The following is a 14,146-nucleotide window of genomic DNA, read 5'->3' as shown; positions in this document are numbered from 1 at the left end:
TGCTCAGGTGCCAAAAATTTTGTTGTTTACGGCAAAATTAGACGTTGTCTATATTCTCTCTAGATTTCGGTTTTACTTTATTAAATTGTTTTAGAATATAAAATATATATTAAAATAAATTAATTTATATATATATTTTATATATAAATATATCATAATTAATTTAATGATTTTTTTAGTATACACATAATATTTTTTAATAGAAAAGACATTTCTTAAATTAAAATTTTATCTAAAAAAAGTAAAATAAATAAATAATCAACTGAAATTAAAGATATTTGTTTCGAAAATTACCTGAAACGTTGATTAGATACTTAAGTTAGTAAAGGCAGATTTTTAGTAGATCAAAACGTGAATTATATCTAAGATGTCAGTGTATTTATAGTAGAATAGATAACGACATAGAGAAAATAGAGTTTATTAGAGGAACTTAAGGAGGTAGTTATTTGTTTAGTCAAGCATGACCTTTATGTTTTTGCTTTTTTTTTTTTTGTACCAGAGTATCCATCAAACCAGAAGCCCAATGACTAATCCCTCGGATACTGCAGAGATAAAATAGGCGACCCTCCCAAGCAAGTAAGCTTCATTCCCATCCTCCAGTGAGTATCAAATCCGAGAAAGATGGTTAAGGTCTACCTTTAAGGGTGGACCTTTCATTTTTATTGGGCCTCACTTTCGGTTTGGGCCAAAGTATAAATAATATTAAATATATTTAAAAATATATAAAATTAAAAAAACAAATAATCTAATAAATAATATAAGTTTAAAATTATATTTTTATTTTTAATATTAGATTAATAATGTTTTTTTGAATTGTGATCTGTTATGGTATTTTTTTAAAATGTGGAATGATTTAATTTAGGGAGTATAAATTGAACCGTCCGATTTTTAATCTGATTTTTATGTTCAATTTATGTACTGTAAATTTTTTTAATTTTTTAAATACAAATCGAATGGTCTAATTCTTATACCCAAAATTTTTAAACACTAAAAATTATAATATTAAAATATATCACTAATTTTTTAATCATTTTCTTGGGTCTAATTTTTTAGCAGTTTAAAGTCATTATTTCATTAGACAAATTAATGAATCATGTAAAATATTTTGAGTAAAGTATCGTTTTTGTCCCCAACATTTGGGGTAAATTCTATTTGTATCCCTAACGTTTAAATCGTCCTATTTGTATCCCTAACGTTTTTAAGAGTGAGTCAATGTTATCCTGCCATCAATGACATATCATTTGTGCTTTAGTTTGAGTTTTAAAAATCTCTTTTTGAAGTTAGAATACAAATGTCTGGAATAGAATCGATGATCTACTCCAAAAAATAGCTCATCAAATGTTGAAACTAATTCCTACAACATTTACATAGTTCACTTTTCTAGGCACATAATTGAATCTAAACACAAATAATGGGTATAATATTAAAATCGAACACATTCAAGTGAGACCTAATTGAGAATGAATACATTCAAGTGAGAATAATTGAAAAATATAATCTGATTTATTAGTATAATTGATAGTAAGATAACATTAAAAATACAAATAGAACAATTTAAATATTAAGAACACAAATAAAATTTACCCCAAACATTGAGGACAAAAACGATACTTTGTTCAAATATTTTTATCCATTTCTTTACTTAGCTGAATTTTGTTAGCCTTGTAAGGAAAACTTTGGTCGAGTGAAGAACGTGGAAGAAGAGAAAGGGAGAAACGTGTGGCGGCTCTTCGTTAAAGAGACTTGGAACACCGCTACTCCAATCGCAGCTTCCAACATCAATGGCTTCTTCTTCTTCCTTCCTTGCGCCATCATCCACATCCATTCTTCACTCTAAGGTAGCTCCTTCTTTCCTTCTCAATTTCTCCTCAATTTTTTCCCCAACAATTAACGCTCTCTTTTTTCTTTTTTCTCTCAGAAAGATGTCGGTCTCTCTGCTTTGACTTCCACGTCTTCCATTTCTTCTCAGCGATGCCAGAAAACCGGTTTCAGGAGAATTTGCTGCTCCGTTGCAGCACCACAGCAATCTCAACGCCAGCCTTCTACGACTGGATCAGTTCCGTTTTGCTTCTGTTTCTTCTTAATTTCGTCTTGGTTTTGTTTTTGCGGTGTTTGTAATGAATGTTTTGTTGATGGCTGTGGTTTGTTGGTTTAGGTGAAGACGGCGATGACGATGACTGAGAAGATATTGGCTAGAGCTTCTGAGAAACCCTATTTGACCCCTGGGGATAATGTTTGGGTTAATGTTGATATTTTGATGACTCATGATGTTTGTGGCCCTGGTTCTATTGGTATTTTCAAGAGGGAATTTGGCGAGGATGCTAAGGTAATTCATTGGTTCGGTTGCCCTATGTTCAATGCCTTACTCTTGAATTTGATGGATGCAAACGTGAATTGGGATTGATGTGTGTGATTGTTTTCCATGTAACTAGAATAATAATTATTATTATATGGATATAGATGAATTTTTGGTAATTTGGAGATGGATGAGTTGCGACAATGTTTGAGGACAAATTAGTAATATCTAGTTGTGGTTTCTGTTTGTCAATTTAGAAGTCATGCGAGTGGTGCTAGTAGTAGACAAATTAGTAATAATGGATATGGCAAGATAATTTTTCTTCTTGGGAAGTGCTCTTGGTTGAGTACTTATGTGGTTCATTTAAGGATTGTTATCTTGATTGGATTACTTGGTAGTTATTCTCCTTAGATGTACTTTTGCTGACTGCATTATTCTAATTGAAGGTTTGGGACCGTGAAAAGCTTGTGATAATACCTGATCACTATATCTTCACCAGTGATGAAAGAGCCAATCGCAATGTTGACATACTAAGAGATTTCTGCCAAGAGCAGAATATCAAGTACTTTTACGATATTAAGGATCTTAGTAATTTTAAGGTATGCATTATATGATTTCTTCAATATTCATTCAATTGCTTCGTTCTTAGAAGATCATTGCGAGTAGGTGATAGCCAAGGACATTGAATGTGGGATTATGACTATGTAGGCAAATCCAGACTACAAAGGTGTTTGCCATGTTGCTCTTGCTCAGGAAGGTCATTGTAGGCCTGGAGAGGTAAGAGTATTTCAACAAGTTAAATTTAAGGCTAGTGAAGGACTATCTGAAGGATTCCACTACCTATTTTTTTGCTAATCTCGTTCTATTGCAGGTTCTCTTGGGCACTGATTCTCACACTTGTACTGCTGGAGCATTTGGTCAATTTGCTACGGGGATTGGGAATACTGATGCAGGTTTTGTGTTGGGAACAGGGAAGCTTCTCCTCAAGGTAACTTATGGTTTCACTGATGTCTTTTACATTGTTAAGAATGACCATTTTGTGTTTGATTTTACCAGAGCAGCTGAACTCAGTGGCAATATTTTATTCTACTAGAACATAAATGTTTTTAGTGCTACTTTTCACATCTTTACCCTTCCCTTTGTTGTGCCTATCTTGTTGCACCTGTTCAGTGTTCTCACCCCACACATATCATCATACTCTAAACTATTTGTGGTTCATGCTTCATAGCATTATTATTTTCTCTGTTTCTCACCCTTGTCAGTCTGTTATCTTAAGACTGGACCTCTAAACCTTCCAAGTTTCTAGGTGTTTGCATTTAGCACTGTTCTGTTTTCTTTATTAATAGTGTGTATATATATACCTTACTTAAATGCAGGTGCCTCCAACTCTAAGATTTGTTATGGATGGAGAAATGCCCAGTTATTTACTTGCAAAGGATCTGATTCTGCAAGTAAGTAACCTTGATCCCATACTTCCATATTTGTTGGATATTTTATACTTATACACATGTTGCACTCATAAGGTGTCTAATTACCTTGATTGCATGTAGCTGATACGAAATGACATGATTGAATGGTTTACCTTGCAGATAATTGGTGAAATAACTATGGCTGGTGCAACATATAAAGCTATGGAGTTTGTTGGCACAACTGTTGAAAGTTTAAATGTGAGTTCATTCTGCAAGATGCTATGCTATTATGTGACTCTAAATGTTGCTTCAATCTGAATAATGTTTTGTTTTTATTAATTTATCACGTGTTGTTTCGGTTTGTTCATGTTGGTAGATGGAGGAAAGGATGACGTTGTGCAATATGGTTGTTGAAGCTGGAGGAAAGAATGGCGTTGTTCCTGCTGATAGCACTACATATAAATATCTCGAGGTTTGTGCAATTTGAGCAGAGGCAGTGAAATTTATGTCCCACCTCTTAAGTTATATGCATATATCTCACTTTGCTTGTATGTCTAGATTTTCTCTGAATGTTTTGTGTAATAAAAAATTATGTTAACACTATGTTTACTTTCCTATCTTGACCCTTGAATGGTCAGAGCGTGCTGTATTTTTGCCCCTTCTGTAGATTGTCTTGATTAATTCTGATGGTATGATGTTTCCCTTTTTCATTTTAATATGGTCATTGCATGAAGGTTTAGTGTGGTGCATTTATGTGGGGTTCCCCGTGAATGATGATTTTCCTTTTGATATCATGCTCTTGTTTGGCCAGCAGTGACTTCATTTTCCTTTCCTGTTCTTGTTCAGGATAAGACATCTGTGCCATATCAACCAGTTTATAGTGATCAGCAAGCAAGGTAGTCATAATTTTCTAATCATTTTGTTCATTTCCTCTCATAATAGTTATTGGCATAGCATGTCAATCTAGGGGGTTATATGAAGAAAATATGTCTATTATATTTAAATTTACATTACAGGTATATTAGTATCCACTACAATGTTAATCCATTTTAACCTGTTTTACGTGTTTGCATTCAGATTTCTTTCTGAATATAGATTTGATGTCTCAAAGTTGGAGCCATTGGTAGCCAAGGTTAGCCCGTTGATTGTGTTTTCAGTGAGAATGTTCCTTTATCTTTGGTATAATGCTTCTCCTACGTCCACAAGCTAATATGATGCCTATGGTTGTTGCAGCCTCATTCTCCGGATAACCGTGCTTTGGCTAGAGAGTGCAAGGACGTGAAAATTGACAGAGTATACATAGGATCTTGCACGGGTGGAAAAACAGAGGATTTCATGGCTGCAGCAAAAGTTTTTCTAGCTTCGGTAAAGCATTGTATTTTTATATTCCGTATATAAATTCTAAATATTGCTGACTTCTGATTTGACTTCTGATTGATGTGTCTTATGGATGAATAACTCTATTTATGTACAAGGCTAAATGTCGTCGTTTGATCCATATAGCCGATCCCACCTAGTGGGATAGGGTTTTGGTGGTGGTGGTGTTGTATGTACAATGCTAAATTACATATACTACAACCTATGATTTGTTAGTATTGTATGACCAATCTCTGTCTTAAAATGTTTGAGCCTATTTGCTACATTTCTTTTTTCTGTATGGTATTTTGTCATGGATATGCTTTTTTTTATGACATTTGTGTTAATGTGCCTTGGGACTTTAAAATTATTTCTGCTGATGAAAAGCTTGATATCTGCATCTGCAGGGTAAAAAAGTTAAAGTACCCACATTTCTTGTGCCTGCAACACAGAAGGTTTGGATTTTTTTTTTTCATGTTTCTTTGTATCAGAGATGTTAGAGTCCCATATTGCCTCGAGCTAGCTTTCAAAGTTGAGTTAGTTCCACCTAATTCCCGTTAAGATGATTTACAATAATTAATCAAATATTTCAGGTTTGGATGGACTTATATAGCATCCCAGTACCTGGAGCTGGTGGTAAGACTTGCTCCCAGATATTTGAAGAAGCTGGATGTGACACACCTGCTAGTCCTAGTTGTGGTGCTTGTTTGGGTGGCCCAAAGGATACTTATGCACGCTTGAATGAACCTCAGGCAAGTTCCCATCCATTTGTTTGGGATAGTATTATATTAGAGCAACTCAAATTCCTCATAATACTATACTAGAGTTATTGTGTCTTGGTAGTTCCTTTATTTATACAGAATATAGGGACGTGTGATTCTGTGAACTGAAATAAGCAGCGGGTTATTATTTATTTTCTCTATTTCAATATAAATGTCACTTGGATTGAATTTGTACATTGAAAAATCAATGTATCTACATATAATTGTATCCATCTAAATCGTTTCTTCAATGTACGAATATTTCAAAGCATAACACTTAGTTTAAAATGGATTGGCCTTCCCCCGGACCTTGCGTAACGCAAAATGCTTTTTGCCAGGCTGTCCTTTTGTCTCCACCTAGTGGAAAAAAAGGTTTTGTAGTCGTATCTTATGCATGGCTGCTCCTCTACCACATGGTTGCCAACATTTATATGCTTTCTTGATAGATAATGAGATTGAAATCTGAATCACCATTTTTGGCTGATTGTGCAGGTTTGTGTTTCAACTACAAATAGGAACTTCCCGGGCCGAATGGGACACAAGGAAGGCCAGATATATCTGGCTTCTCCATATACAGCTGCGGCATCTGCATTGACTGGTTATGTTACTGATCCAAGAGAATTCTTGCAGTAAGGTTATTGTTTTATGATAATACCCTTTCCGATCTATTTGACTGGGGAAGTTTTGTATACTATGTAGCCATTAAAACTGTAAGTTATTGAAGTTTATAGATCTATCTGTCTGTTTTCCCCCTTTAAGAAGTCTTGCGACTGTTAATCCTTTCTGGTGCTTAGTTTCAATAATAAAATAAGATTTTATGTAGTACTTAGCTTGAGATCTATGTTGGTCATTGCTGTAACAATTTTGTAGATGTTTAATATTTTCTTGATCTTATAACCATTCAAGTATAAGGCTAGTGTATAGTTTTGTGAAAGGGAATACAAGAGGATAAAAGCATTATAATGTTTTAATGGATCCATAGAAGGATTGCTCACAGCTCATTCTCTATTGTATATCCTACTAAAATTTCTTTTCTATAAAAATCAGGTAATTTTATTTCATTATCATAGGTTAGGATACACTTCTCCTCCTTTTTGGTCTTTTATTCCCAGATGTTTCCTCCGAGCTTTTTTCATTTTATTGTTTCACTTGGTTTGAACCTATGATGCACGGACAATCACACGGACACACACGACACGGGACACGCTGACACGTGAATTTTAAAATCTTACATGACATGGGGACACGTATACATATAAAATATAAAGTATTTTTTAGATAAATCATAATAATATTTTGATATTTTATTGATATTAAAATATAAATTAAATTTTTTAATTATTTTTAATGTTTTATTTTAATTATATCAAGTATTTAAAATATTTTTTGTTTTAATAAATAATAATATATACTATATCTAAATTTATTTTAAAAATATATGTTAAGAATAAGACTGGACACGCTGACACGTGATGGTATTTAGGTGTGTCCAGACGTATCTGGAGAAGAACTTTTTATTTTTTATTAAGACACGGTTGGACACGACAGACATGTATGTCGGACGAGTATCGTGTCCAAAATGTGTCCGACATGCAAATACGGCAACTCAGCGAAGTGTTCGTGCTTCATAGGTTTTAATTATCAATAGGTTGGAGTAAGGGAATGGATTTTATTAATTTCTTTTTTCTCAATGAATCCAAAAGTAACCATATACAAGGTGATTAAAGGATATTTATATATAAACAGTTTTACTGTAAACATGGCATAAAAGGCATTGTTTAATTTATAAAGTTGATTCAGTTTTTTTTTTTTTTTTTTTTCTTTTGAGTCGATGTTATAAAGTTGGATTTCTTGCTATATATTTACTTTATCAAATTTAAGTAATTTTAAAATCAAATAATTATGCATGAAAAAAGGTAGAAAACGGAAGGACCAAAGTTTTTAAGTTCTGAAACAAAGATAACTAAAATATGTAAGTATTAACTATTAAGTTACAAAAGTTGAACCTTTAAATTATGAGATAAAATTGGACAAAGAAATAACTATTCATATTTGCTCCTCCTAATATCTTTCTCTCAATTTTATTTTTAATTTATTTTCCAACAAAACCTTGTCCCATTTCTCATTGTTAAAATAAATAATGGCCAAGATGCGAAGAGACAAATTGCCAAAAACAATGTGATTTGTTCAACCTTCTGTTCATATATTGCAATAGTTTGGTTTTTAATAAAAAAAAGTTTTAGCTACTATCTATAAATATTTTTGGTGAGCGCCTAAAAGGGGAAAATATTGATGTGTACCAAGATGTATCCTAACTTGGACTGCTGTACCTAAACTTCAATCTCTTTCCACATCCCTCTCGGTCGCCGAATAAAATATCTACACGAGAATATCCGTCTTTTGAATCTAGATTCATTGTTTTCCCATTTTCCCTTTAATTATTTTATTTTATTTGGTGTACTATTGTAAAAAAATTTTATGCTTTTAACCAATTATTTAATATAACATCAAACTATATTCTATAACTTTTTTTATACATACATACCACATGTATTCTTTTATGAAAATTTTCTCAATCTTTTCTTTAGCTTCAGATTACAAACCTAAATTCTAAAGTGCAAAGATAATAGAGTAGATGTTTGAACAAAATTATATGATTGAATTTTTTTGTGCACAATTATGCGAAATATATATTAATTTGGCTTATAAAATTGTGATGGTCTCTTTTAATATATTTTTATTATTGGACAATCCAATGTACATTTATTTTTTTTAGATATGGATAAAGCTATGGTATAACAATAACACTGAGTTGTTAAATTTTGTGATATTTTTTAAAATAATAATTTTTAAAATTATGAGAGAGTATTGTCAATATGGAAAAATGTATTATTCCGTTTCCATAATTTTAAAATATACCACAAAATTCAATAACTAAGTATTACACTAATTTTTTTTCAATATTAAAAAAAATTAGCTTCCATTGTCATCTTAGGGAAATATTTTCATTTTCTCCTTTTTTTTTTTTTTTTTTTTTCTAATTGCACCTTACATTGGATCGTGTTAAAAGTTAAAACTTAAAAGTATCTCTCCGTTTTAAGGAAAAAAGAAAAATAAAAGGACAAAAAGATAGAAGACCCTCATCTTTTTTTCCCTCATCATATTTCATACCTACTTTCTCACACACCACCAACCCCCACCAAAGTAGTATTTCAATTATCAACTATGCCATTAGGAAGTTTATTATTTTCTTTGAAGGAATTTTTGTTTTCAATTTTCATTTTCATATACTAAATTTGAGATTACTTATGGGGATTGGATATTGCTATTTTCAACTTAATAATGCAACATTTATTTTAAAAATTTTACTCTCAAACTTTCAATACATACACAACAAAATCTTCTTAAATTGAAAATTATATTTGTAATTAAGCGACAATATTCACTTCTTTATTGACATATTATCACCTAACCAACTTGAATAATATTAAAATGCGTTTTTATTTTTCTTGTTAACTAGCGTGATGTAATTCAATTTGCAATATAATAAGATTATATGAAAATTTTTTTAGTACAATCCTTAATAAGTTTACTGTAAATTCTGAATTCTATATTTTAAATTATAAATTAAATTAATTAATCCCTAATAATACAATTTGATAATAATGATGAAAAGAATTAAGGTTGCCTAACGCAGGTGATAAAAGTTTGAAATATATCTTAAAAAATATCTAATAATTATTCCCGTAACTTTTTTATATAAAAGATAATAAAAAAATTTATTAAATTTAATATATTTAACTAAATTATTTAATATAATACATATCAATAGAGTAAAGATTCACATTATAAACATATAATTGTCTTCACGTAAAATTGATAATTTAAAATTATTAAATAATTTAATAAATTTGACTAAATTATAATTTAATTACTCTTTATCATTAACTTTACATAAAAACAATTAAGAAAATTTTTAAGTATGCCGTCGTACCGGTGTTTCAGTGATTTTTAACCGTTGATTTTAATTATAAAAAATATATATAATTAAGATCAACGGTTAAAAATTACTAATACACCAGTATAACAGTACACTTGAAAATCTTCCTAACAATTATACATGCGTATCAACCTATCAATAAACATCTAAACAATTATTTTTATAAGAAAATATTTGTACGTGAAAAATCGTCAAATGTCAATTTAACTCACGTTTTTTTTTGGACGTTTTTTTGGAAGTGATACGTAAATAACTTTGAATATTAAAAAAATAATATAAAAAAAAGGAAAAAGAAAAAGAAAATTCGGTTTCATGTGTTGGATACTTGGATCGAATTTTTTATTTTTAATATTGGAGTGATAGTGGTATTTTTCTTAAATGTGGATTGTTGGGATGTTATACTTAAATATGGGATCGTTTAACTAGAGGTACAGAAATTGGATTGACCGATTTGTGAGAGGTACACAAATCGGTCCCAGAGATTTCTGAGAGGTACACAAATCAGTCCCACGAATTTGTGTTGGTACATAAATCGGTCCCAGAGATTTCTGAGAGATACACAAATCGGTCTCAGAGATTTGTGTTGGTACACAAATCGGTCCCAGGGACTTGTGTTAAAAAAAAATTAAAAAATTTTAAGTACAGAAATCGGTAAAAATTTGTGTACTTCCACAGTTTTAAAAAACACAAAAAATTATCATGTTAAAATATATCACCACTTTTACTTCTATAACAAAAAAAATTAGCCACTTGGATCTTGGTGAAACTTGAAAGTATCTACCGTTTTAATAAATAAATAAAAGAAATCAAAATGAAAAGAAAAACCTCCTCCCCCGTTCTCTCTGTTATTATTACAGAGAGAGACGCAAAAACATTGTCATTCACTACTGCGACTACCCTTACTTTTCCCACCAACCTCGAAGCCTTGCTTTGCTGCTGGCGGAAACTCCGAAGTTCTCTTCTCTCTCTCTTCACATTTCACAAATCACAACCCTCCCTAACTATTCTATAACTACCTTCTCTTCCCTCTCAGATTTCATTTCTCGCCTCAGATCTCCTTACTACAAAAATGCAGAGCGTGGCTTTCACTCTCTCTCCCTCCCTCCCTCTCCGCACTCCCCACGCGCCTCGCTCCGCCTCCCTCTCTTTCCATCCATTGCGTCTCTCTGCTTCCAAATCCGATCCCCTTACCTCCAATGCAACCTCTTCTTCCTTCACGCGCCGATCCTGGCTTCATTCTTCTTCCTCCTCCTTTAAGTTCCGCCCGCGCAATTCCGATCTCGACGACCGCGCTCGCTTCGAGGCAAGAGCCGCCTCCGTTCCCGAAAGCGCCAGCGGAGACGCCGCTGCCTCCGGCGGCTTGCTCAAGACTCTTGAGCTTGGCTCCCTCTTCGGCCTCTGGTACCTATTCAACATCTACTTCAATATCTACAATAAGCAGGTGATTCGATTTTTTATATTATTTTTTAAAATTTCAACGTGTATGAGAAAATTTTAGTGGAATTTTGGTGGAAGTGGATGTATGTAATTTGATCTGAACGTAAATGTTTGCTTCATGTTTGAGCTGAATTGATAATCGTAGTTTGTGCGAATGTTTTATTTTGTTGTGAAAGCTCTTACTATGTGCTAGCAATTCAATTTTGAATTATAGTTTATAGATCTATGTGAAATTATCAAATTGTGATTATAGTGTTGTGCTGGAATTTGGATTGTTTTTCTCTGTTGTTGAGGTTCTGAAGGTTATTGTCATTTCTCATTTTCTTGATAATTTGGATTTGAATTTAGCTTGATCGTTTTTTGAAAAAAAAATAAATAAATATATGGTTATTTACAGGTCTTGAAGGTTTATCAATTTCCGGTGACTGTGACCCTTGTTCAATTTGCTGTTGGAACTGTTCTTGTGTCGTTTATGTGGGGTTTGAATCTGTACAAGAGACCGAAGATCACTGGTGCTCAGGTATTCTGGTGGTGGTTGATGAATTATTGTATATTCTGTGTTCTGCATTGTTGACTGACTGAGAATCTTTTGGCAGCTTGCAGCAATATTGCCACTGGCTCTCGTGCATACTTTCGGAAATCTTTTCACCAATATGAGTCTTGGAAAGGTGGCTGTGTCGTTCACTCACACAATCAAAGCCATGGAGCCTTTCTTTTCAGTGGTCTTTTCCGCAATGTTCCTTGGAGAGGTTAGAATACTATATTTTCGTACAACCTCGCAGTGCCTATTGCAATCAATGAAAAAGTGAAATTTTAAAAGGGTAGCCTATTGCAATCAATGAAAAAGTGAATTTTAAAAGGTTACCCGTAGTTAGAGACAATAGACAGTTGAAGCAGTTTCTTGAAGAAAAAGTCCTTAGACATCCAAGAAATTGTAAATTGATGATTTCCAATTTTAATCCATCATTTAACTTTCTTGTAGATGCCTACACCATGGGTGGTTGGTTCCCTTTTGCCTATTGTTGGTGGTGTTGCATTGGCATCTGTGACTGAGGCCTCTTTCAATTGGTAAGATCTCCTCTGTGTCTTATTACTTCTGGTCTTCTGGAAGAGGAATGGGAAGAGATATCATGCATTAAAAAAGGATTTGATCATTAGAATTCTAACATGGTGGAATATTGGATAGGGCTGGATTTTGGAGTGCAATGGCTTCCAACGTGTTGAATCAATCTCGTAATGTTCTTAGCAAAAAAGTCATGGTTAAGAAAGAGGTATTTTAATGCAGGAACACTTCCAAAAGTTTTGGATATGTGTCATTGTTTATGTTAATTGATACAATTCAGAATGCATTTTATAAATGTTATTTCACATTTAGAAAGCAGAAAATAACATGCATTTTTGTTCTTCTCAGGATTCTATGGATAACATAACCCTCTTCTCTATAATAACGATCATGTCCTTCTTCTTGTTAGCACCTGTGGCTTTCGTCATGGAGGGTGTCAAATTTACCCCTACTTACCTGCAATCTGCTGTGAGTATCTTGATGTTAGCATAGCTTTTGTCATATCCACATTGCCACAATCAAAAGACATAATGGTGTTGAGAATGCTAATCCGTTGTTACATCATTTTTCTTGACAGGGTTTAAATGTGAGACAAGTGTACATTAGATCTGTACTTGCTGCACTCTGTTTCCATGCATATCAGCAAGTGAGTTGATTTATATGCTTTCGGTTCAAGCACTTGTTAAATGTGGGGCTATATTGTGGCCTAGTGGAGCATTGAATCTCTGACATCAACATCAAACCCCAGTCCAACACTGGGATGATCGATTCAAAAAATTTTGAATGCTAAGTTAAACCTAAGTGAATGTTACATATCCAAGCAAATCTGTTTTATGTGAGATGTTTAAAAATGTTACAGAAGTTGAGTGACTGTATGACCACTATGCTGTGAGATATTTTATGTCTATGCCCTTACCTCATTGGGCTGTTGAAGTTGAACATTTAAATTTATTTAGAAAATGACTTGTTTTATCCTATAATGATGAATGGTTAAAAGACTCTGCATTTCTTAATAATAGGTACTGATGGTTTTCTGTGAATTGGCTATGCAGGTTTCTTACATGATATTGCAGAGAGTATCACCTGTTACTCACTCTGTTGGCAACTGTGTGAAGAGGGTTGTGGTCATTGTTAGCTCTGTCATCTTCTTCCAAACACCTGTCTCTCCTGTGAACGCTTTCGGTAAAACTTCTTCCCACTTCCAACTGGAAAACAGTTGAAGAGATGTTTGAAGTTTTAATAATTATATTGTATCCCTGCTATCATTTGCTGAGATTTTTATGTTCTTTCTACAGGAACTGCTGTAGCTCTTGCTGGAGTTTTCCTATACTCAAGGGTGAAGAGGATTAAGCCAAAGGCCAAGACAGCTTAATTTTCAAATGGTAAAATTTTGTCGTTGCATGAAAAAAGCAGCAGCCAAATAGCTACATCTCTAATTTATTTGTAGGTCAGATAGGGAACTTGAGGATTACCTCTTATCCGTCACCTTTTTTGTTTTTTGTTTTTTGTTTCTTTTTTTTTTTCTCTCTTAGCTACCTTGTGGATTTCAATATTCTGAGTAAGTGCCCATTGATTTTGCTACATGAAAAAATTTATCAGCTTCTGAATTTTGCTCAAATACCTCATGAAGGTGTGCGTGTTCTTAATGTAATATTTGCTTACATGAAGCATATATGTAATCATCTATTGATTTGGTACACATAGACTTAGTGCAAGTTCTTCTGTTAGAGTAATGTCACTTTTACATTATACCTTTGCATACGGGCATATTTTTATTTATACCAGATTTAACTATTTTCAATTATGATTTTTGTTGGTGCCATT

At 32.8% G+C, this 14,146-nt stretch overlaps 2 protein-coding genes across 2 annotated transcripts; both read left to right on the top strand.

The window, feature by feature from the left end:
• The first annotated feature begins 1,623 nt into the window (after positions 1–1,623).
• LOC107623147 (3-isopropylmalate dehydratase large subunit, chloroplastic) lies at positions 1,624–6,644 on the top strand. The gene is made up of 15 exons (XM_016325305.3): positions 1,624–1,838; positions 1,919–2,056; positions 2,156–2,326; positions 2,743–2,895; positions 3,005–3,073; positions 3,168–3,284; positions 3,673–3,747; positions 3,886–3,963; positions 4,082–4,177; positions 4,552–4,601; positions 4,783–4,837; positions 4,939–5,070; positions 5,469–5,516; positions 5,655–5,813; positions 6,315–6,644. The coding sequence occupies exons 1-15, from the start codon at positions 1,782–1,784 to the stop codon at positions 6,453–6,455; spliced, it is 1,539 nt and encodes a 512-aa protein (XP_016180791.1). The 5' UTR covers positions 1,624–1,781; the 3' UTR covers positions 6,456–6,644.
• A 3,940-nt stretch (positions 6,645–10,584) lies between these two features.
• On the top strand, positions 10,585–14,021 carry LOC107623321 (triose phosphate/phosphate translocator, non-green plastid, chloroplastic). Its single transcript, XM_016325529.3, has 9 exons — positions 10,585–11,263; positions 11,657–11,779; positions 11,856–12,008; positions 12,242–12,327; positions 12,446–12,530; positions 12,671–12,790; positions 12,900–12,968; positions 13,375–13,504; positions 13,618–14,021. Exons 1-9 carry the CDS (start codon positions 10,892–10,894, stop codon positions 13,692–13,694), a joined length of 1,215 nt encoding a protein of 404 aa, XP_016181015.1. The 5' UTR covers positions 10,585–10,891; the 3' UTR covers positions 13,695–14,021.
• Positions 14,022–14,146: the final 125 nt, after the last annotated feature.

Source organism: Arachis ipaensis, chromosome B10 (assembly GCF_059453495.1).
Source record: "Arachis ipaensis isolate K30076 ecotype BB chromosome B10, ASM5945349v1, whole genome shotgun sequence".
Taxonomy (NCBI): domain Eukaryota; kingdom Viridiplantae; phylum Streptophyta; class Magnoliopsida; order Fabales; family Fabaceae; genus Arachis; species Arachis ipaensis.
Note: the sequence above shows the minus strand (reverse complement) of the source record. Positions and strands in the feature narration are given on the sequence as shown.